This window comes from Pelophylax lessonae (genome assembly GCF_965119305.1).
Source record: "Pelophylax lessonae genome assembly, chromosome: 2".
Taxonomy (NCBI): Eukaryota; Metazoa; Chordata; class Amphibia; order Anura; family Ranidae; genus Pelophylax; species Pelophylax lessonae.
The window spans coordinates 437,150,835-437,172,505 of NC_138769.1; the positions used below are offsets into that span (position 1 = coordinate 437,150,835).

The 21,671-nt window shown below is 41.5% G+C and overlaps 1 protein-coding gene across 1 annotated transcript in view; it reads right to left on the reverse strand.

Moving 5' to 3' along the window:
* Window positions 1-2,710: 2,710 nt before the first annotated feature.
* Window positions 2,711-21,671, reverse strand: part of LOC309547479 (uncharacterized protein) — a gene marked incomplete at its 5' end in the record, with an annotated part of 85,480 nt that continues 66,519 nt past the window's right edge. Inside the window, 3 exons of the mRNA XM_082247344.1 lie at window positions 2,711-2,881; window positions 9,132-9,362; window positions 18,479-18,623. Coding sequence (XP_082103470.1) covers window positions 2,824-2,881; window positions 9,132-9,362; window positions 18,479-18,623 — 434 coding nt within the window. The 3' untranslated portion in view covers window positions 2,711-2,823. The remainder of the gene's footprint in view (window positions 2,882-9,131; window positions 9,363-18,478; window positions 18,624-21,671) is intronic.

Genomic DNA, 21,671 nt, shown 5'->3' on the forward strand with positions numbered 1-21,671 from the left:
ACTTAACTGGTCTGATTTAAACCCTATAGAACACCTTTGGGATGAACCAACATCAATGCCTGACCTCACAAACGCTCTTCTGGAAGAATGGTCAAACATTCCCATAGACACACTCCTAAACCTTGTGGACAGCCGTCCCAGAAGAGTTGAAGCTGTTATAGCTGGAAAGGGTGGGCCAACTCAATATTGAACCCTATGGGCTAAGACTGGGATGCCATTAAAGTCCATGTGCGTGTAAACGCAGGTGTCCCAAAAATTTTGGTATTCTAGTGAACGTAAAATACAGATTTTCTTATCCGTAACTGGATGTCAAGTAAACACACACACTCAGTAAATCCAAACCTTCTGTGTAGTTTGTTTATTAGACCATATTTTGTACTGAAGTCCTTATTGCGTAAGTCTCAAAGATGAAGTTTTGAGAATTATAGACTGTTCATTTTTCAGAAAGACTTGTTTGGAATGCTAATACATATACGGTTATGCAATTGCTCAAAATCCATCTGATTAACTTAAAATATGGCCCCAGCTGCTCCAACTGTAAAACTGATAAACATTTGTTAGTGAGCAAAGTTAAACAGAAAATGTACACGTGAACTAAATTCTACCTTCTGCTGTAAAAAGCAAAAGCACCTAGGTAAAGATATTTAATATCTCTTGTTTTATCAAAATGCCAGGACAAAAAAAATAAATTATAACTGTACAAGTATTGTGGTTTGGCTGTAAAAGGTTCTCAAAATACACTGAAAAAAAATTATAAACGCAACACTTTTGTTTTTGCCCCCATTTCTCATGAGCTGAACTCAAAGATCTAAGCCTTTTTCTATGTACAGAAAAGGCCTATTTCTCTCAAATATTGTTCACAAATCTGCCTAAATCTGTGTTAGTGAGCACTTCTCCTTTGCCGAGATAATCCATCCGCCTCACAGATGTGGCATATCAAGATGCTGATTAGACAGCATGACTATTGCACAGATGTGCCTTAGGCTGGCCAGAATAAAAGAGCACTCTAAAATGTGCAGTTTTATCACACTGCACAATGCCACAGATGTCGCAAGTTTTGAGGGAGTGTGCAATTGGCATGCTGACTGCTGGAATGTCCACTAGAGCTGTTGTCCGTGCATTGAATGTTCATTTGTCTACCGTAAGCCATCTCCAAAGGCGTTTCAGAAAATTTGGCAGTATATCCAACCGACCTCACAATCTGTGTTAGTGAGCACTTCTCCTTTGCCGAGATAATTCATCCACCTCACAGGTGTGGCATATCAAGATGCTGATTAGACAGTATGATTATTGCACAGGTGTGCCTTAGGCTGGCCACAATACAGGCCACTCTAAAATGTGCAGTTTTACTGTATTGGAGGCGGGGTCAGAAAACCAGTCAGTATCTGGTGTGATCTCGCGCAGTGCAACACATCTCCTTCGCATAGAGTTATTCAGGTTGTTGATTGTGGCCTGTGGAATGTTGGTCCCCTCCTCTTCAATGGTTGTGCAAAGTTCCTGGATATAGGCAGGACCTGGAACATGCTGTCGTATACGCTGATCCAGAGCATCCCGAACATGCTCAATGGGTGACATGTTCGGTGAGTATGCTGGCAATGCAAGAACCAGGTGGTTTTCAGCTTCCAGGAATTGTGAACATAGCCTTGCAACATGGGGTCATGCATTATCATGCTACAACATGAGGTAATGGTCGTAGATGAATGGCACAGCAATGGGCCTTAGGATGTCGTCACGGTATCTCTGTGCATTAAAAATGCCATCAATAAGATGCACCTGTGTTCATTGTCCATAACATACCCCTGCCTATACCATAACCCCACTGCCACTATGGGCCACTCGATCCACAACGTTGAGATCAGCAAACTGCTTGCCTACACTATGCCATATACGCTGTCTGCCATCTGGCCTTTACAGTGAAAACCGGGATTCATCTGTTAAGAAAACACATCTCCAAAGTGCCAGATGCCATTGAATGCATTTGCCCACTCAAGTCAGTTATGACGATGAACTGCAGTCAGGTTGAGACCTCAATGAGGATGACGAGCATGCAGATGAGCTTCCCTAAGACGGTTTCTGACAGTATCTTTGGTTATGCAAACTGATTGTTGCAGAAGCTGTCCAGGTGGCTGGTCTCAGACAATCTTGAAGGTGAAGATGTTGGATGTGGAGGTCCTGGGCTGTTGTGGTTACACATGGTCTGCGGTTGTGAGACTGGTTGGATGTACTGCCAAATTCTCTGAAACGCCTTTGGAGATGGCTTATGGTAGAGAAATGAACATTAAATTCACGGGCCAATTGCACGCTCCAGCAAAACTTGCGACATCTGTGGCATTGTGCTGTGTGGGCCGCAGCCCATTCCTTTGTCCATAAGCGCGGAATCCATTCCACCCTTCATTGTGTTGTGTGATAAAACTGCACATTTTAGAGTGGCCTTTTATTGTGGCCAGCCTAAGGCACATCTGTGCAATAATCATGCTGTCTAATCAGAATCTTGATATGCCACACCTGTGAGGTGGATGGATTATCTCAGCAAAGGAGAAGTGCTCACTAACACAGATTTAGAAAGATTTGCGAACATTATTTGAGAAAAATTGGCCTTTTGTGTACATAGAAAAAGTCTTAGATCTTTGAGTTCAGCTCATGAAAAATTGGGGCAAAAACAAAAAAAGTGTTGCGTTTTATAATTTTGTTCAGTATAAATCCTCCACCACGAAATCCTGATGATGTTGACAAGGTTTCTGCTTTAGATTAAAAATTGCAGTTCTTCACTTGTATCCAGCTGCTTGAACTTTTCACTTTTGAAGTGTCCTCAGCGCAAGGCATTTAACTCCATGCCATGATAACTTTTCTGAAATTTACAAATGCACCTTTGTTTGGTTTGCTGTTGGAGGAAAATAAAAATAGGTTTAGATAGTGTTCTCAACCAGAGACAAAAGCAGGATACTTTCTATAAAACTAAAAGTAGAAATGCAGGTCCAGTTCTGAACTGCGCTTTGCCATTTAGTTATGCCTGTTCTATTGTGTGCTTTGTGTTATTTAAAAAAAAAAAGCCAGTGTAAATAGTAAGAAAAGTGGTTACATTTTACAAGTTCTTTTTTCACCACTAATCATTTTTACATATTAAATTGTCATGATCTGCACAACTGCAGAGGTGTGTCATTTGCCTACATAGTTTGTAGTATAAGGTGTTCCTCTTTCATGTGTGGTATGAACACAGTCAATATGGTGCTGGTCTCCAGAGCACATGCTATTGTATATTGTCTGTTTGTCAAGCCTGGTACACAATAGTAGGTTTTTTTTCTTTAACCCCAGCAGGGCTGAACAAATAAAAAAATTGACAGGTCAGGGGGACCTGCTGTACTATCTATCTATCTATCTAATGTTAGTACAGCAATCTCCCGTTGTTCCTTTGTGTTCTGACAGGGGGATGCCCCCCCCCCCCCAACCACCAGAGCACTTCAGTCAGTGGGTGACTGGGGACAAAGAGAAGGCAAATTTATTAAATACTTTATTTGGCCCTGTGTATAAATATAGCATGGGGGAGCTCATGACCATAACGAGGATGATATTGACACAGCCCCAAATGATCCACAATGGCTCAAAACTAATATGGTCCAGAAATAAAGAATAAAGGTGGATAAAGCGCCTGGACCAGATGGCATCCACCCACGCATCCCTAAAGAATCTGCACTGTAATTTCAAAGCCTTTGTTTCCAATTTTTAGGGACTCGTTAAGGACTGGAATAGTATCACTGGATTTGCGTAGGGCCAATGTGGTGCCTATATTTAAAAAGGGATCAAAGTCTTTGCCAAGTAACTGTAGACCTGTTAGTTTAACTTCTATAGTCGGGAAGATACTGGAGAGTTTAATAAAAGACAACATAGATAAGTTCTTGCTGGGAAAAAATATTTTAAGTAACAGACAGCGTGGATTCATGAAAGACAGAAGTTGTCATACAAACCTGATTTCATTTTACAAGGAGGTAAGTAAAACCTTAGACAGAGGAGTAGCCGTGGATGTAGTTGGATTTTGCAAAAGGGTTTGACACAGTTCCCTACACACAACCAATGTGTACGGTAAAGTCTACAGGCTTGGAAATATCAGTTTGGAAATGGATTGAATATTGGCTAAAAGATAGAATTCAGAGGGTAGTGGTTAATCATTCTTACTCTGAATGGTCTAAGGTTATCAGTGGTGTACCCCAAGGTTCAGTGTTGGGACCCTTACTTTTTAATATCTTTATAAAGGATATAGGGTCTGGGTTTAAAAGTACCATTTCAGTCTTTTCAGATGACGCCAAGCTTTGCAGTGGAATAACTTCCTTACAGGATGTCTCAAACTTGCAAGCCAACCTCAATGCACTGTTTTGGGCAACTATGTGGCAAATTAGGTTTAATGTTGATAAATGTAAAGTTTTGCACTTGGGGGCTAAGAATATGCATGCATCATACATACTAGGGGGAGTAGAACTGGGGGAATCCATTGCAGAGAAGGATCTGGGCGTTCTGGTAGATCCTAAGCTTAACAATAGCATGCAATGCCACGCTGCAGTTTCCAAAGCAAGCAAAGTCCTTTCTTGTATTAACAGAGGCATGGATTCTAGAGAAAGAGAGATATCATTTTGCGCCTGTACAAATCATTAGTAAGACCTCATCTGGAATATGCAGTTCAGTTTTGGGCACCAGTTCTCAGAAAGGATATCGGGGAACTGGAGATAGTACAGAGAAGGGCAACCAAACAGATAAGAGGCATAGAGGAGCTCAGCTATGAGGAAAGATTAGAGGAACTGAATTTATTCTTTCTTGAGAAGAGGAGATTAAGTGGGGATATGATCAACATGTATAAATACATTAGGGGTCCATATAGTGAACTTAGTGTTGAGTCATTTACTTTAAGGTCAACACAGAGGACAAGGGGGCACTCTTTACAACTAGAGGAAAACCAATTTCATCTCCAAATACAGAAAGGTTTCTTCACCGTAAGAGCTGCAAAAATGTGGAATAGACTCCCTCCAGAGGTGGTTGTGGCTAGCTCACTAGACTGCTTGAAAAAAAAAAAAGGCCTGGATTCTTTCCTAGGTGTACATAATATAAATGGGTACTAATATTTGGAGGTAAAGTTGATCCAGGGGAAATCTGATTGCCTCTCGGGGGATCAGGAAGGAATTTTTTCCCCTGCTGTAGCAAATTGGGTCATGCTTTTCTGGGGTTTTTCACCTTCCTCTGGATCAACTGCAGGTATAGGATTGTGTATATGGGATTTTATGGTTGGGTTTTCTTTACTGTTTTTTGTTTTTTATTGGTTGAGCCAGATGGACTCTTTTTTTCAACCTCACTAACTATTTAACACTGATCTGGAACAGATTGGCAGATCTTTTTCATCGACTCCCCTTCATTCAGCTGGCTTCTGTCGGAACTGACTGCAGTACACATAGGCTAAATATCAGCCAGTTTCCATTGAGCAGACCGAATGTCGTCTGGTTTCCATTGAACCAGCCGATGCCACTTGATATTCGGCCCGTGTGTGCTAGACTTTACAGTTTAATTTTAAAGGAGATGTACAGCCAAAGCTCGTTTGGTTATATATCTCCTATGGATCACGGGAGTGCAATTCGTTTTGCACTCCTGTGACCCATTTTCAGCACAGAGTGGGCTGAAGACTCTGCTGACATCACAAAGTCAGAATCTGCCTGGTGCCGAGACCGACACCTGGCTCAGCCTCTCTGCGAGCCACTGAGAGCCTGAGCCAACCGATCCCCGCCCCTCCAGAGCCCAGCACTCCAATAAGCGAGGAGGGGGCAGAGCAGACAGCTACTGACTGACACACAGCAGCTCTCTGCTCGGGGAGCTGTCAGAACCGAGACATTGGCGGTGTTCGATCGCTCGATTCTCAGCGTAGAGGCACTGGGGGACAAATCGGACTGATGTTGCATTCACCTAAGTAAGCACAATTGGGGTGGGGGGGGGGACGCCATACATCCCACACGTGAAGGGAGGAGGAGCTGTTTAAGGTGAGCGGAGAGGTAGACTCCAGCCTGTCAGTTGTACAAAGATATTTTCAAGCACCAAGTTACTAAAAGGGAAGAGACTATTTTTATGTGATGGTAACGAGAGACAATCAGGGAGAGAGAGAGGAGACACAGACACTGCAGGGCTGCACTTGCAGTTGTGGTTGCCTTAAGCCCTGCCCATCACTCAGGATACAGAGAACTCTGTGATTGGCTGTATGGAAGCCTGGGGGAGGAGATCCTGCCCACAGGAATGGGAAAGACTGCTAGGAGTCTCTTGGAGCTGTAGGGGATGTAGTCCTCAGGAGACAGCCTGTATGAAGTGAGGACTGTATGGCACTACAAGTCCCAGGAGGGAATTGTGCTCCAGAAAGGAGAAGCCAGGGCTTCTAGCAGTCTCATGTGGGGAATAAGAGATAACTGTTGTAGAGTGCTACTGAGTCAGAGATGCTGTTGTTGCCAGAGCTTGCCATGGTGTCAGAGGGAGACACTGCGGCTGCATATGCACAGAGGCTGCAGCCATCAGAGAGATCCAACGGGCTGGGACAACATTAGTTTCAGGATAGTGCCACTACAGAGTCCAGAGTCACCTCCAGTGCCACAGCAGGAGGAGGCTTCATATCAGACTGCATAGTGGTGAGAGGCCCCTGGCCAAAACCTCTCTAATCTTTTGAAGGGACAGTGCCACCCTATCTTGGAACATAATTTGGGGACTAATACTCTTTACTGTGGGATACAAACATCTGACTGCTCCAACGCAGGACTCTGGGCCCCAAAATTTAATATCACACTGGCTAGTAGGGGGGATTTTGGAGAGAGACTCAAGGACTTTTTAGCTTTTAATACCATATTTATTTAGGAACATCCTAAATTTAGGACCCAGGTACAGAAATACTTGCTCCTTTCATTGCTTGTTATATTATATAGATTTGTTTATTTCATTATTGGATGTATATCCAAAATAAATCCTCCTTGTTCAGCCTTGGTATGTCAGAGGGTGTGGCAATGCAATAAGGATTGTTGTTATCTGGCATCAGGGGATCTGTGCATGAGTGCTGCTCCTTCAGGGGTAAACAGTACATTTTATTGACATTCTTTAGCTGTGTGCTGACTTCGTTTGAGCTGCATATGGCTGAATTAGTGCTTGGAAACCCAGGTAAGAGTGAGAATACGCGTCTGTATCAGCCATTGTCAACCAGGGTTTCATGGAACTTTAGGGTTCTTCCAGAGGTTGCTAGGACTTCCTGAACTGGGGCAGATTTACTTCCCATTTGATGGTACCTGAATAGTTCGGGTCAACATCGCTTGGCAGAGCCAGCTGCAAAGATCCTAATGGTCTTTTTAGCCTCCTGTAAGGGTGCCACTCCGACCACCAATGTAAGGACGATATTCTCCCCACTAGCTACCAATGTAAGGGGTGCATTTTTCCCCACTGACCACCAGTGAATTGGTTTTAGCAGGGAGACCTGAAAATTTACTTTCAATCAATTACTGTTTAGCAAGTGCACCTTCAGAATGCTTGGTCAGTGCACACTGGCAGTGTCCCCTGTCTCTTCTCCAATAATCTGCACTGGACTGTGTCTGCAAGCTACAGACAGGTGTAAGAGGGTCCTTGGACTGGCTATTATCCTCTGTTGGCAACTAACAGCAGACCCTGTCCTAAAGGGTAAAGGGGCCTGATGCTAATCTATTATTATTATTTTTTTTTTTTTTTTTACAGTCCCCTAGAAAATATGCTACATCCGCAACTAAGACTCTTCCTGCTGTCTGTGCCACCTGCCCATTTCTGCTCTCCTCCCCTCTCTATTGGCTTCATATAGTCTGCGAATAATAGCTAGTTTCACGATTAAATAAATTGAAATATAGAAAAAGTAATGCATGCAGATTTGGCCGGTCTGGGAAGAATTACACAATTTGTGAGTCACAATCTTGGATTCCTTAAATTGTGTTAATCTATGCAGATTTAATCATCACTAATTATGTATATTAGTAAATTTGACCCACTGATAATGGGGTACTTTGACGCAGTAGTGGGCTTGAGCACGATATGGCCATATGGTGGGACCAAACCCCCATTTTTATTTATGGATTGTCTTCAGATTTGGTAGTTATTTCTTTTGCATTTGCGCGCTATTCTTTTTTAATATACATGTCTCTTGGTTCATAGCTGCAGCAGCTTTAGAAATACATGGGTATGCTCCCCCAAATTTTTTGCCTGTTTATTAGTAAATTTGACCCAGGCGCTTTGTAATAATTAGCATAGCACTTTGGAGCCTAGAGTACAGTTCTAAAGTGTACAATAGAGCTGAAATTTAGCATACATTTTATTTGAGATTCACTATTAGTTCTGTGTGATGGGTGCAGGTGCCTGCTTTAGCTACAAGTCTCTCCCTCTGTGCTTCCTCATAGCTGCCAGCTATGGTCCTTAGCGCCTTCAGCCACACAGAAAAGTTGTACCACCTGCTTGCCCCTTGCTTTCTTACGTCTTACTACAATCCCATAATGCATTGCATTCTGTGAATGGGCAGAGGACCATTTACAGAATGCATTGCATTGTGGGATTGTGGTAAGATCAGTTCTATGAAAGGTGGAGAGAGCAAAAGGAGACTGATGGCACAGCATTTCTGTGTAGCTAAGTCTTCAGTTAGCTTTTACAGCTGGATAAGGCAGCCGCTGAGGACGATATCTGGTGGCTGTGGGGAAGCACTGAGTGGAAGATTTTTTAGCAGTTACGGACTTCTGCAATAATGGGATAGACACCATTACAGGTGTGTGGTGCTGTACCCCCCCCCCCCCCAAATATACTAATCGTCAGATTTAGAGTATACTGTTATGAAATAAATCTAAGGACTGCCCCTGCTGGCCACTTTCTGAAAGTGCTTTTTGCCTCTTTTGCTGAACCGCAGGCTTTAATATTTTCTGATTCACAGACTCAAAGCCAGTATGCAGATCAGAAAAGGAGTAGTGTCAAAAGTCTGCATCCTTTCTGGATGGTAATTGAGTACAAAAGGGTCATGACAGCTAGGCAATTAGCATTTTTAAAAACCAGCAATGGCAGCCAACATGTTTTTTTTCCTTGTAGGTTTCTATTAAGAAATATGAACATATTTAGGCTTCACTTACCACAAGAAGTATCGAGTTCCTTGGAACACACCATCATGTTTACCAAGATCTCCTCCTTCCAGCTCCACTCCTAGGTACACTTCTTCTCTGCCAGGTAGGGGACCCTTGTATTGAACTGTCCCCTTACTTATTTTGCCACCAGGATGAGAGAATTTCACTAAATCCCCAAGTTTTAGATCTGTAGCACTTTTCGGAGCAAATGGGCGTCTTGGCAAAACAGACAAATGCTGCCTAGATAATAATAATAATTAACACCAGGTCAGATAAAGAACACTCAAGTATACCGTGACAAATGTAATATTATGTTATCACAAGTGCTCAAATTTAGCTGAATTAATAATCCTAATTCACATGAGAAACTACAAACATTTAGATGGTCATTCCTAAAATAAGTTGTAGGAAATGCAAATACAGTAAGTGGCTTTATATATGTTTTTATAATCTGGAGTTAAAAATAAAAAGTGTTTACTCACAAAAATAAAAAAAAAAATTACACATTACATTTTAAACATTTTTTTGCCTCCTTTCAAGATTTCATGGAATGATTAGGAATGATTTACTAAAAGCAAATTTACTGTTCACTTTTTAGGTTAAAGAGGAAGTAAACCCTCCTCTACAACTTGTACCTATAGGTAAGCCTATGATAAGGCTTACCTATAGGTACTGTAAATATCTCCTAAACATGCACCGTTTAGGAGATATTTACCTTACATGCAGCCAGTGACGCCACTGGCGCATGCGCTCTGAAGGAACGGCCGCTCGTGCCGTTCCTTCAGAGTCCCGTGCCGTGACTGTCGGCTCTCGCGCACGTGCACGGGAGTGACGTCACCGTGGCTCCGGCCAATCAGATGGCCGGATGCCGCGATCCCGGAAGACGGGCGACTGGACATGTCGCCCGTCATAGAGGTGAGTGAGCGGCACGGCGGGGGCTCGTTCTAAGGTAAGTATTGCATAATGAGCTAGTATGCGATGCATACTAGCTCATTATGTCTTTCTCTTGCAGGGTGAAAAAAAGAAAAAAAAAATAGAGTTTACAACCTCTTTAAGTTGCACTTTGCCAGGGAACTTCCCCAAAGCTGAATGTGAGTGTGGTAAAGCTTAACTTTGCAAAAAATACCCAGTCACTTTCAAGCAAAATAATAAAAAAAATAAAAAAAAAAAGAAGAAAAGGATTTTTGCTTGCACATGATTGGATGATGGAAGTCAGCAGAGCTTCACCGCATTCACTATACCTTGGGGAAAATTCCCATTGCAAAGTGAACAATCTATTTGCCTTTAGTAAATTAACCCTAATGCGAGTAAAACATCAGATGGAGACGAAAATAAAAATATGTAACATTGAATATGCTTTTTTCATATTTTTCTGAAATTTTTATTTGTTAGTCTGGGCCATAAAAAATATATACACCACTGTGTGGGCGGCACAGTGGTGCAGTGGTTAGCACTTGCACCTAGCAGCAAGAGGGTCGCTGGTTCGAATCGCAACCACGACACTACCTGCCTGGAGTTTGCATGTTCTCCCTGTGCCTGCGTGGGTTTCCTCCGGGTACTCCGGTTTCCTCCCACACTCCAAAGATATGCTGGTAGGTTAATTGGATCCTGTATAAAATTTGCCCTACTATGTATGTATGAATGTGAGTTAGGGACCTTAGATTGTAAGCTCCTTGAGGGCAGGGACTGATGTGAATGTGCAATGTATATGTAAAGAGCTGGATAAATTGACAGCGCTATATAAGAACCTGAAATAAATAAATAAATAAAATAAATAAATATACAGAACCACTTACTATAGTTAAATGCATTTGCATTTCCCACAACCTATTTTGGGGAAAATAAACTAAATGTCTGTGTGAATTAGAGTTACTACTAATTCAGCTAATTTGAAAATCAACCCCACTCTGCCTCATTGAAGACAACTGCTGTCACTTTAGATAACCCAAACAATCTGTGTATCATTTGTCATGTATAGTAGTATTTGACTCACCAGAGATTAGGACTTTTGGCCTGGGGGTTGAACTTACATATGTTGGTCTTTTGGGGAGCAGGTCAAGATCCCAATTACACCACCTGTGATGGTGCACTACTTATACGTTAACTTGTTGTGGCACGTTTCAGGATGGTCTGAATGAGCTCTAAAGGATGTGTTAGGATGCCTACTTGCCTGCGTGTTTAATGAATAGTTTAGGAGACATTAGGAAGCTACATTTGAGCATTGTTTAATCACAATTAAGCTTTTATGCTTTAATTCTTTTTACAATTATCTTTTTTCCAGGTGTATTCTATCTTCCTAAGAGTTGTGTGTGCATGTGATAATGAGAACCTGTAGAGACTCACTGTTATTTCAAAGGATCACATAGCACTATATAACGATAAGTAGTCTTTACCATGGACCTTTTTTTTTTTTTTTTTTTTTTTTTTTTTTTTTTAAATTGAGGTAGAAGTACACCAATCTTGTTGTAAATTGGCATGCTAGTTAAAAGCTTATTAAATATTTATAAATTGGTGCTGAACTGGCTATTCAATTTTTATTAAGAGCACTAGTCTGGGTCGAATAGACACAGTTAAAGCAGAACATTATCCAATAATAGGATAAAAAATAAATAGCCCATTGGAAGATGAAATAACAAAACCAGCTTTTGCTAAAAAAAAAATCCCTTTCAACCCAGAGATTTTCCCAACAGTACTTGGGAAAAGGTTATGTTTACATTTCATTATGTGTTAATTATTCAGAGCTACATTAATGGGTGCCTTTAATATCTGTCAATTTTGCAGTCAAATTTGAAAAAAAACCCCACTATATGTTTGTGTTCCCATTCACACAACATAATGGATCAAAAAAGAAATATTACCTTTTACTGTGGATGTTTTCTCTAAGGAAAAGCCGTCATGGTTGATTTTAATAATGTATAGATAGTCTCACGGGGTCTTTGTCCCCACACAGAGTAAGCTATCCCTCATTACATACAATGCAGAAGGGAAGTTTTAAGTCAAAATTTTTAACCCTTTGATAGGACAAACAGTGTTCAAATCTAAATTACAGCTTATAATGAACTGCACACAGTACATACTGTACAGGGTTCATTATGTTGAACATTACTCCACAGCCACCTCCTGAACATTACAAAGCAGGGAGAGCATGTAATGATTTTTAAGCACTTAAAAAGTTAACTAGAATTTTTTTTTTTGTTATTCTATGTTAATGGGATATATAACAAATAGGGATGGGCAAACGGTTCAGTCAGAGCATTTGCCTGTTCGGCTGGTTGCTGAAAACCTGAATTTGCAGGGTGTTTGCCGGGTGTTCGCCCTGACAAACACCCTGCAATGCACTTAGCGCTGCACAGTGCATTCTGCACCCTGATTGGACAAAGCTTTGCCCAATTAGGGCGAAGTGTAAGCTGGTTGTTAGGGAGCGCAGCCAGGAAGTCAGCAGTGGCATCCTTAACAACCATTGAGTCATCAGCTGTCAATGGGTTTTCGCTGCTCACAGCTGTACAATAAAAGAAAAGTGCCGGTTAAGAAAAAAAAATGGCGTGGGGTCCCCCCCCCAGTCCATACCAGGCTTCTGGTCTGGTATGAATTTGGAGAGAAACCCCAACCAAAAAATTGAAAAGAAAAATGGCGTGGGTCCCCCGTAAAATCCGCGCCGGACCCTCATTCGGACATGCAGCCTGGCAGGTCAATAAAGGTGGGCAAGAGTCCCCCCTCCTCCTGAACCATACCAGGCCACATGTCCTCAACATGGGGGGTGGGTGCACATTGTTCCCATGTTGATGGCGACAAGGGCCTCATCCCCACAACCGTGGCCGGTTGTTGTGGGTGGTCTGTGGGCTTATTGTAATCTGGAAGCCCCCTTTCACAAGGGGGCCCCTCAGATTCCGCCCCCCCATGTGAATGGGTATTGAGTACGTAGTACCCCTACCCATTCACCAAAAAATCTCAAAAAGTCATAAACACAAGAGACACGTTTTTGACTATTCCTTTATTAAAAAATAGTGTCCCTAGATGTAAATCCATCATCAATCACGCTGCCCGCCTACCCGAAAAAAAAAAATTCTCCTCCTCCTGGGAGGCCTCTCACCGAATGTCTGCTCTGAGCTTTGACATATCTTATATAGGTAAGAGGTGGGGGACATCTGGCTATGTCAACCAGTGGCCCTTCCCCCCCTTTGACAACACATGCGCAGCATGCACCAGTCCATGACGTCCTAAAGGGCGGTGCCACTGAGAGAAGTGGCCCCGCCCCATACCTATATAAGAAATCAAGCTCAGAGCAGGCAATCGGTGGGAGGCCTCCCAGGAGGTGGTAGCGTTTTTTACTTATTTCATTTTTTGGGACGGTGGACAGCGTGATCAAGGGACATCATTTTTTTATTAAAGGAATTGTCAAAAACTTGTGTCTCTTGTGTTTATTAGTTTTTGACACTTTTTTGGTGAATAGGTAGGGTACTATGTACCCGATACCCATTCACATTCACACCGGGGTCTAGGGGCCCCCCTCGCTAAAAGAGGCTTCCTGATTACAATAATCCCCCCCCGCTTGCAGACCCCCTACAACCACAGCCCAGGATTGTCGGGAAGATATGCTTTTCCCCATCTACATGGGGACATTGTTCTTTGGGGTGGAGGGCAGAGACCCCCCAACCCAAAAGCACCCACTCCCCCATGTTGGGGGCATGTGGTCTGGTATGGTTCAGGAGCTCACTCGCCGCCCCCTTTTCCTGACTGCCAGGTTGCTTGCCCAGATAAGGGTCTGGTATAGATTTTGGGGGGACCCCATGCTGTTTTTTTTTTTTTTAATTTTGGCATGGGGTTCCCCTCTAAATCTATACCAGACCCGAAGGGGGCCCACATGTTTTTTTCTTTACTTTTACGATAACCAAGTGCCGGCAATTGCAACAGCGAGTCATTTTAAATGGCATTTGACTTCTTGTTTTTTTACTTAGAAATTTAATTTTTGTAGTAGCATGTTTTATGCATGCTACAGATGTGCCACTTTACAGGCACATTCAGGGGACCCCGAAGCTCTACATTATATTTAAAGGAATTTTTCATTTTTACTCTTGCACTTTAATTATCATTAAAATCACTGCTCCTAAAAAAGCTATCTGTTTACATTTTTTTTATTGATATATGTCCCCCAGAGCAGTACCCAGACCCCCATACACCGTTTATGGCCAAATACTTGCATATAAGCCTTCAAAATGGGCGTTTTAGATTTTTTCATGTTTTGCTCCCATAGACTTCAATAGGCGTTTATTGTTCAGGAGTTCTGCTGCGAATGGAACAGGGGGGTGTTCTACCCATGTCTAATAACAAATATAGAGTAGATATTAACCAAGTGCACACTGATTTGCACAAAATAGATTGGTCTAACAAAGGTATGGACAATAAAGGAAGAACGCCAAGCAATAAGAGAACTAAACAAAGCTAAGAACACCATAATTAAACGCAGCGATAAAGGAGGCAATGTTGTGCTCATAGATGCAACGCAATATGAGAAAGAAATCCACAAACTCCTCAGTGAGAAAAATACCTACAAGAAACTAGACCGTAACCCATTTCCCAACTGGAAAATTAGAATGGCTAAAAAAGAGGGTCTACTAACAAAACAAGAAGCTGAATATATGTGTACAAGACTACAACATTCCAATCTTTTACATAATCCCTAAAGTACACAAATCCCTAACCAACCCCCCCAGGGAGGCCAATAGTATCCGCGATCAATGGACCCCTCGAGTAGGTAGGGAAATACTTGGATTCCCTCCTCAAAGATATGGTCAACTAGAATCATATGTACAGGATACAAGGTACGTCTTGGAAAGAATTAACAATTTACGACTGGAAGGTGAAACATGGTTAGTAGGCATCGATGTAGAATCTCTATATACCTCCATACATCACGCATGGGGAATAAAAGCAATAGAGACCTTCCTCGAGAAACACTATACAGACTTAAGCCATCAGAATGAATTCATAGTTGATTTGCTTTCTTTCACCCTACATAACAACAATTTCCAGTTTCTAACTCAATACTACTAACAAATCCAAGGTACATCAATGGGAGCATCTTGGGCACCATCAGTTTACCTCAATGAAATGTACAGAAGCCACGTGCACACCTGGCTCAGATACATAGACGACGTGTTTATGATCTGGAAAGGGGATGATACAACTCTACATACATTTATAAGAACTCTAAATATAAACAATAGAAACATACACCTCACATATACGTTCGACAAAATCAAAATTTCTTTCCTAGATCTATGGATCAGAATCGAAAACAACCAGCTAGTTACAAACACATATCGTAAAACCACAGCAGCCAACACATTATTGAAGGCAGATAGTCACCATCCCCAATGGTTGAAGAACGGAATTCCGACAGGCCAATTCCTACGGATTAAGCAAAATTGCTCTAAAAGAGAAGATTTTCACCAGGAAAGTAAAGACCTTTACAAAAGATTTTGTGAAAGAGGCTACTCACACAAACAACTTTGGAAATCAAAACTAAAAGCAAGTACAAGAACAAGAGAAGATTTGCTACGCCGCAAAACCATCGCCAAACAAGATGCAATAGAGACAACACGAATTGTCACCCAATATGGGGCCCGATGGGAACCGGTACGCCAAATCTTAAAGAAACACTGGGGCATCCTCAGCAATACACCTACCTTAAAAGACATAGTCTGTACGGATCCTAACATGGTAGCCAGACGAGCGAAGAATCTTAGTGACATACTAACAAAATCAGAATTTTCAAAAGACTCCGATGGCACTTGGCTCACGAAAACTCCCAATAGCAAGGGCATGTTTCCGTGTGGACAGAACGGATACATTCTACAACGCCACAGGGGACAGAGAATTTAAAATCCATAATCTCATAAACTGCTCAACCACCAAGACTATCTACATGATAACCTGTCCTTGCAATAAAAACTATATCGGGAAAACCAAACGGCAACTGAAAATACGAATAGGGGAACATATGCGAGAGATAAAGGAGAAGAACCCAGACAAACCCCTAGCCAGACATTTTACGCAGTACCATGCGGGAAATATAAAAGGCACAAAAATTAAAGGCATCTATAACCTGAGACTTTCCCCCAGACGTAGCGACTTCAACCGCATATTACTTCAAAAAGAGAGAAGTGGTGGATTTTTAACTTGAATAGTCTTATTCCCACAGGCCTAAATACTGAAATGAATTTTCAGGTTTTTCTGGAACAATAAATAACATTCTTTCTTTTTTTCCCCCCACGCATGTCTTTTCCTACAACCACAAACTCAATAGAGTCTCCTCACATCAAACGGATCTCTAGACGTCATCATATTCAAGACAATTGTTGTATGATGCTAGTTATTGTCACAATCACCAAACATTTTTGTATATATATATATATATATATATATATATATATATATATACCGCACAGTGCTTCTAGCCTTTAAACTCCCGTTACTATACACGGTTAATCTGAATCTACTAATGTGATTTCCCTCTATTTGGATGTAAATGTCACTGCAAATCAACCTGCAAGTTTTTTTCTCTTCTCTGCCCCTGCCGCAAACATCTTTTAGATACACCATAAACACACAGAAACTCCCTTAATACCAATTAGAACAGAGCCCGATCAGCTGAGAAGACCGATACATAAGGGATCAGACTACGGGCCACTAACGTCCAGACGAAGCTACGCTACCCTAAGCGAAACGCGTTGACGTCACCAACCCGACAGCGCACTCACCACACCTCCTTTAGGATGGCGGACCCCTCAGAGAAGGAGATCTGCAACAGCGTCACCCCAGATGATCGGAGGCGATCGGTTACAGGATAAGACAAGCAGCCGGAGGACAGCCAGTGAGGTACTGACATAATAAGGTACTGTTTAAGGGGTGAAGAAACAGCCATCAGGCTGTCAGAGCCAAAGGCACTAGCTATCAGACTATCAGAGACTACCTCACACAGAGGAGTGCTGCACACCAAGCACCCATCCCATCGGTCCCTATGGAAGATTTCCACAGGCTCTGCACAAGTCCCCACATACCATAGATACCTCACTTATCATACCTTTAGCTGCCCGGCTGCAGCTGGTGAGACGCCCAGTCAGCATCAGCCTAGTAAGTTTGTAAGAAGGGGTGAAGAAACTGCATTACTGCCGTCAGAGACATAGGAATTCCCACCTACAACTCTGCCCAGTCCCCATACACAATCAGATGCATCAAAGGCGATCTGCTTCACTTTCCCCCTGCAGTAGTCTACTGCAATCCTTCCCTCCAGCCACGATCTGCAACAACGCTGCACACATCTCCTGATGCCTTCAGTACATAGGTCACACCCCCCCCCCCTTTTTTTGATTGACTGAACTTACAATATTGAATTGTTGGATCCATGGAATACCATAATTAAGTGCACCAACTCAGTCATATCGGATGGGTCCAAACTTCCGCAGGAGCATATCAAGAGGACTACATTCAATACTTATTTGGAAGAAACACTTTGTTACAGACTCACCCATGTAGCCCATTTTTAACTACATGGTTTCATTGCTCCTTGATATAGATATATTTGTGCGCCGGCCGGTACAGTTATTATTTGTGTATATGTTTTGTTTGTCTTGTTTCTTGTATATACCACTGGTTTTTCCTTTCTTGTATACTGCACGGTAGTAAATTTTTACATGACACTTTATTAATTAATAAATTTCTATGATAACACTTACAACTGTTCCCCGATTCTTACCCCGCCGACAATAGCAACCTACTTTCATTCTGAAAATCCATGCAGAATAACCTTGTCTATATGCTACTTTGGTTCAGTCGGCAACTCACCTAAAGATATAAGGGTATTTTCATAGAACCTACAGATTTACTCCAAAACAACCACTTTTTTTGTAGATATTATCCAGGCTGCAAAAGTGGAAATACACTTAAACTCACTCGTGCAAGCTGACGCATAGTTAAAATTCGATTTTTCAATGTATTTGTTATTGTCCTGTGATTCTCTTTAAATTTTTTTTTTTTTTTTTTGGAGGGGGGGGTCCTGGTAACGCTGAAATCTGGTATTCCTATGTGACATAAAAGCCGGATTTATGAGTTCATTATGATGCTTGAATATGAGAAGCCTTAAATAAAGGCAAGTTCATTGGTAATGGTGAACACTGAGGTTGTAGGAATATATCCCACAAGAAATGGCTATTAATAATGGGAGCATGAGATGATCATGTCAGTTGAAATGTTTGTGGGCTGATAAACTGTGTAACCCCTTAATGATCTGAACTATGCAAAATTTTACCTAATCCACAAATATCTATAACAAGATGTACAACCTACATTTGGTTTACCTCTTGTTATTTACTGTTTTGCTGAAAGGAGAATAGATTGAGTGATTCTTTCCATGCTGAGATTGGGAAATCACATTGTCTTGTATGTGACTAGCAGAGCATAAGTCCTCTTCTCTCAGCTCCTGGATTTCTTCATGTCCACTTCCTGTAAGATAATCCATGTTATCAATATTCCCTTGTTGAAGGTCAAAGACACATATAAAACCTATTTAGAGACGCAAATTAGAACAGTACTGTTTGAAAATGAATGGTGGGCACTTTCTGAATATTAGTACTAACTTTTAATAAGAGGTTCAGCATAGTTCTTCTGGTCACAACATTTTAGGTGAATATTCACTTTTAGTGAAGCTGTGATATTCTAACGATCACTGACTATGATGACATCCATGCAGACTGCGAGGTTGCATACATCATTGTTGAATAGCTGGAGTCTAATAGCTCCCATACCTGCTGCAGTTAGATGGTGGGGCCATAAATGACTTTTTTTGGGGAGTGCCTGTTTAAGCAAGACACCCTGGCAACAATGTTAGCAAGGAAATACTGACAGCTAATTCACAGTATGTGCTTGTGTTTTACTGCATGCTAATATTTGTTAACACATGTACATTTACAGATTTGGACATTTCAGCTTACTAAAATGTATAGTTTGCTGGACTTTTTTTCTAATGCACCTCAACTCAATGCATTGAAGAGAACTGGCTTCGAAAAACAAATTATTTTTTTTTTTCTTATGGCTATGCACACCTGGCATGAACAAGTTACCTGTTTTATGGAAGAATATTAAAAATGCAGTGTTTTAAAAAGTCACACTCTAAGGCTCCTCTCACACAGAGCAGTGTCTGCTCCACTGAGCAGAGGATGCAAGAGCAGATCCCCTGCTGAATGAGAGCAGAATGGGACGGATGTCAGTTTTTTTTACATATGTAAATGGACAGGATGACATAAGTGTGTTTACATCCACCTGTCCATAGGGCTGCATGGAGTTTCCGATAAGGCCTGCCTGAAAAACTGACAGGTTGACCTAATTAGAATGCCCATGTGAAAGGGGCCCTAAGGTAAATGGGCTAATGCAATATATCCTTTATACAATTTCTTTTTTAATTGGATCGAAGATGCTTTATATACCTACTAAATATCAACCTTAAAGCAAAACTCTAGAGACACAGTTTAATATAGTGCCTTGAAAAAGTATTAATACCCCCTGAAATTTTCCCCATTTTGTCATGTTACAACCAAAAACGTAGATGTATTTTATTGGGATTTTATGTGATAGACCAACACAAAGTGGCACATAATTGTGAAGTAGAAGGAAAATGATAAATGGTTTTCAATTTTTTTTTACAAATAAATATGTGAAAAGTGTGGCGTGCATTTGTTAACAGCCCCCCTGAGTGAATACTTTGTAGAACCACCTTTTTTTGCAATTACAGCTGCTTTCTTTTTGGGTATGTCTCTACCAGCTTTGCACATCTAGAGTGTGACATTTTTGCCCATTTTTCTTTGCAAAATAACCCAAGCTCTATCAGATTGGATGGACAGCCATTGTCAAGTCTTGTCCCAGATAATGGGATGGACAACTACATGGCAGATGAGGTTTAATGTTGAAAAATGTAAAGCAATGCACTTGGGTGTCAGAAACACGAAAGCAAACTACTCACTAGGGGGGGACCTCTGGGTGAATCTAAGATGGAAAAGGACCCGGGGGTACTAGTGGACAACAGGCTTGGCAGTGGCATGCAATGCCAAGCCGCTGCAAGCAAAGCCAACAGAATACTGGCATGTATAAAAAAAGGATTCATTCAATAAAGAGATTATTTTCCCACTCTACAAGACTCTGGTCCGGCCACATCTGGAGTATTCTGTCCAGTTCTGGTTACCAGTCCTCAGAACGGATGTGCTGAAACTGGAGAAAGTCCAGAGAAGGGCAACAAAAATAATTAGGGGAATGGAGGACCCCAGCTATGAGGAAAGACTACAAGCACTGAACCTATTCTCTCTGGAGAAGAGGTGCTTGAGGGGGGATACGATATCAATGTACAAATACTGTACTGGAGATGACCCCAGCATAAGGAAAAAACTTTTCAGAGAAAGGGAATACTATAAGACACGTGGCCACTCACTAAAACTAGAGGAAAAACGGTTTAACCCTAAAATACGTAAGGGGTTCTTTACTGTCAGAGCAGTAAGGAATTCTCTTCCACAAGCAGTGGTATCAGCAGGGAGCATCGATAGTATCAAAAAATTATTAGATGGGCACCTTAAAGACTCCAACATACAGGGGTATACAATGTACGGTTAACAGCAAACACACACACAGACATCATGGGTTGAACTGGATGGACTGATGTCTTTCTTCAACCTCACAAACTATGTAACTATGTAAGATTCTCAAATGGATTTAGGTCTGGACTGGGCCATTCTAACACATGAATATTCTTTCATCGAAACCATTCCATTGTAGCTCTGGCTGTATGTTTAGGGTCATTGTATTGCTGAAAGGTGAACCTCTGCCCCAGTCTCAAGTCTTTTGCAGACTCTTACAGGTTTTCTTCTAAGATTGCCCTGTATTTGGCTCATCCATCTTCACATCAACTCTGACCAGCTTCCCTGTCCCTGCTGAAGAAAAGCATCTCCACAACATAATGCTGCCACCTTAATTAATGCTCTCCTTTCCCTGTCCGTTTAGGTGGACGGCCATGTCTTGGTAAGTTTGCAGTTGTTCCACACTCTTTCCATTTTAGATGATGGATTGAACAGTGCTCTGTGAGATATTCAAAGCTTGGGATATTTTTTTATGACCTAACCCTGCTTTTAAATTTCTCCACAGCTTTATCTCTGACCTGTCTGATGTGTTCCTTGGCCTTCATGGTGCTGCTTGTTCACTAAGGTTCTCTAACAAACCTCTGAGGGCTTCACAAAAACATCTGTATTTATACTGAGATTAAATTACACAAAGGTGTGTAATGAAGACAATTGGTTTCACTAGATTTTAGTTAAGGGTATCCGAGTAAAGGGGCTGAATTCAAATGCACGTCACACTTTTCAGATATTTATTTGTAAAAAATCTTGAAAACCATTTATCATTTTTCTTTCACTTCACAATTATGGGCTACTTTGTCTTGTACGTAAATACATTTACGTTTTTGGTTGTATCATGACAAAATTTCAATGGGTGTGAATACCTTTTCAAGGC